The sequence below is a fragment of the Lipotes vexillifer genome, unplaced genomic scaffold (assembly GCF_000442215.2).
Source record: "Lipotes vexillifer unplaced genomic scaffold, Lipotes_vexillifer_v1.1 scaffold687, whole genome shotgun sequence".
NCBI lineage: Eukaryota > Metazoa > Chordata > Mammalia > Artiodactyla > Lipotidae > Lipotes > Lipotes vexillifer.
In genome coordinates, this window is record NW_006782674.1 from 562,675 (window position 1) to 565,290 (window position 2,616).

Sequence of the window (2,616 nt, forward strand, 5' to 3'; positions counted from 1 at the left end):
GGGGGACACGGGGCGGGCACTTACAGAGGTGTTCTGGCACTGCACGCTGGAGCTGTTGAAGCGCAGGGCGGGCACCCTCTGCTCGCTGCCCTGGATGCTGAGGATGCACTCGTACCCACGCTGCCCCGACTGCGGCTGGGGGAGGTTCTTGGCCTTGAGAGTGATGGGCTTGATCACCTCCACGGGCACCAGGATCTTGTCTACTCGCAGCAGCTGCGGGCAGTCCTGGGGACAGACAGTGAGGCTCAGGTCGGGCAGCGGGAAGCCGAAGGTGCGGGAGCCCCGGTATCACCCAGATGTTCTCAGACTCCACCCTCCCCAGGACTCCCCACGCACGGCCCTCGGCGCTGCTGCCCACCCCCGACCACCGTGGAGGCGGCAGTGAGACTGAGCCACCCGGGTCCCGGCATCACCACCTTGAGGCCCGTCCTCACAGAGCTTGTCCCCTGCCCTCGTCAGCTTCTTTTTCAATGAGCTCCAGACCCTCTGGTCCAGACTCCCGGCGGTCCCGTCTCAGCACCCTCCTCCCCTAGCAGACTGACCCTGCTGGCTGGGCGTCCTGTCCCACTTTGGGCTGAAGACCGCTTTGCCTCAGTTCCAGGCTGCCAAGAGCTGGGACAGAGGTGCCCAAGCGAGCAGCTACACAGCGACACAAAGCCCTGGGCCGAGGCTCTGGAATGTGAGTCTGGAAGGGGTGGGAGGACCTTCCGTAAGGCATCTGGGAATGTTCTGAAATGAGCCCCAGAGACCTTTGAAATCCAGAAGCTTCTGACTGAGCTCTGGGGATGGCCGGCCCCCAAGAACATGCCCCTCAGAGCAGGTACACTCTGAGTCCCCTCCAGCTGCTCGTCCCCGAGCCAAGGGGGGCCCCTGAACACATTCGGGCATGGAGGAAATGAATCACTGGGCCCCTTTTCGCTGGGGCAATCAGCTCTATCCAGGGAGGGCTGGGGGGAGAATGGGGTCAAATAAGGAGCACGGTGCTCTGCCCTGCTGGGAGGTGGGAGCTGGTGTGTGGCTGGATTCACAGGAGCTGCGTGGAAGAGAGCCTTGGCCTGGGAAGGAGTGAGGCCCCGGGCCAGGCAGGTCCCACCAGCCCCAGATTCCTCCCGCTGTGGCACTGTTTGGGGCATGCCCACCAGACAGACGGTTTCTGGGCAGGTCGACGGACAAAAGCACGGCTCACACATCCTTCGTGAGGACGCTGCCCCGTGGGCTCACTGCTGACTCTCAGGGGCCCCCCTGACCTCAGCCCTCTTCCTCAGCAAAGTAAGGCAGAAAGGAGGCCAGGGGAAGGGCAGATGGGAGGGGCCCCAGGCAATCAGGCACCCGGCGGCTGTCCCTCCCGGGGTCTGAAAACAAACATGAGCCCCTCGGTCACTGAAAGCCGGAGAGAGAAGAGCTCTAGGGCCGCTGAGCTTCTGACGAGCTGTGGAACCCTGAGCTCATCACGCATCAATCCCCACTTTGAGACTCAGCTACCTCATCCGTCAACTGGGTAGCATCCAAGGACCCATTCAGCTCTAACCAGTCCTGAGTCCATGATTTGGGCGGTCTCTCCTCTGTTCTTCCCGATTACCCTGTAGCCTTGCTTTAGGGAAGCACCCCAGGCCCATTAAACGAATGCCCTCCCTCCCCCAGGCTATCCACGCCTTTATCCTGAAGAACGGCTAGACAGGGAGCAGCAGACCCAGCAATTCCACTTCTGAGTTGGCATCCAAAAGAACCGAAAGCAGGGTCTCGAAGAGATACTCGATGCCCATATGCTCAGGGCAGCGGGACTCACAACAGCCGAAAGGTGGAAGCAACGGAGGTGCCATCGCAGATGAATGGATAAGCAAAATGTGATATACACATGCAATGGAATATGATTCAGCCTTAAAAAGGAAGAGAATTTAAACACACGCTAAGTCATGGGTGAATCTTGAAAACATTATGCTGAGTGAAATAAGCCAGTCACTATAGGACAAACACCACAGGATTCCACTCACATGAGGTACCCAGGGTAGTCACATTCACAGAGACAGAAGGTAGAATAGTGGTTGCTGGAGCACGAGAGAAGGGGGAATTAGGGTTTAATGGGTGCAGAGTTTCAGTTGGGAAAGACGAAAAGAGTTTGGGAGATGGATGGTGGTTATGGCTGTACAACAATGTGAATGCATATACTTATTGTCACTAAGCTGTACACGTAAAACTGGCTAAGATAGTAAATTTTATGATATGTGTATTCTGACGCAGTTTAAAATAAATAAAACAAGGAAGAGCAGCAGGGAGGCAGGCCAGCAGGAGGGGGAAGGGACAGAGGACACGGCCTGAACCCTGCCTGTGGCCTTGAGGCTCTAGATCGTGTGGGTCTCCAGGGACCTTGAGGTCCCACGTGAACCGAGAATCTTATAGTTCCATCCCGTGCCCTTGCCTCTGCTGCCATCTCATCCCCCTGCTCTGGCAAGATGAGAACTCGGGACTCGTAGAAGACAAGAGCGATTTTGTGAAAAGGACGAAGCTCGGGCCGGAGAGGGAGGGAGATGTGTGATGTTGGGGACTCAGGAGAGAAGACGGATGACAAGTGGGGAGCTGTGAGCCAGAGGGGCCGGGCCAGTCCTGACCCCGCTCTTC

At 57.7% G+C, this 2,616-nt stretch overlaps 1 protein-coding gene across 3 annotated transcripts in view; it reads right to left on the reverse strand.

Moving 5' to 3' along the window:
- The window catches only part of PLXNA4 (plexin A4), a 382,796-nt gene that overhangs the window by 75,215 nt on the left and 304,965 nt on the right, over positions 1-2,616 (reverse strand). For all 3 annotated transcript variants that reach the window (XM_007455355.1, XM_007455356.1, XM_007455357.1), the window contains one exon: positions 25-225. In XM_007455355.1, coding sequence (XP_007455417.1) covers positions 25-225 — 201 coding nt within the window. The remainder of the gene's footprint in view (positions 1-24; positions 226-2,616) is intronic.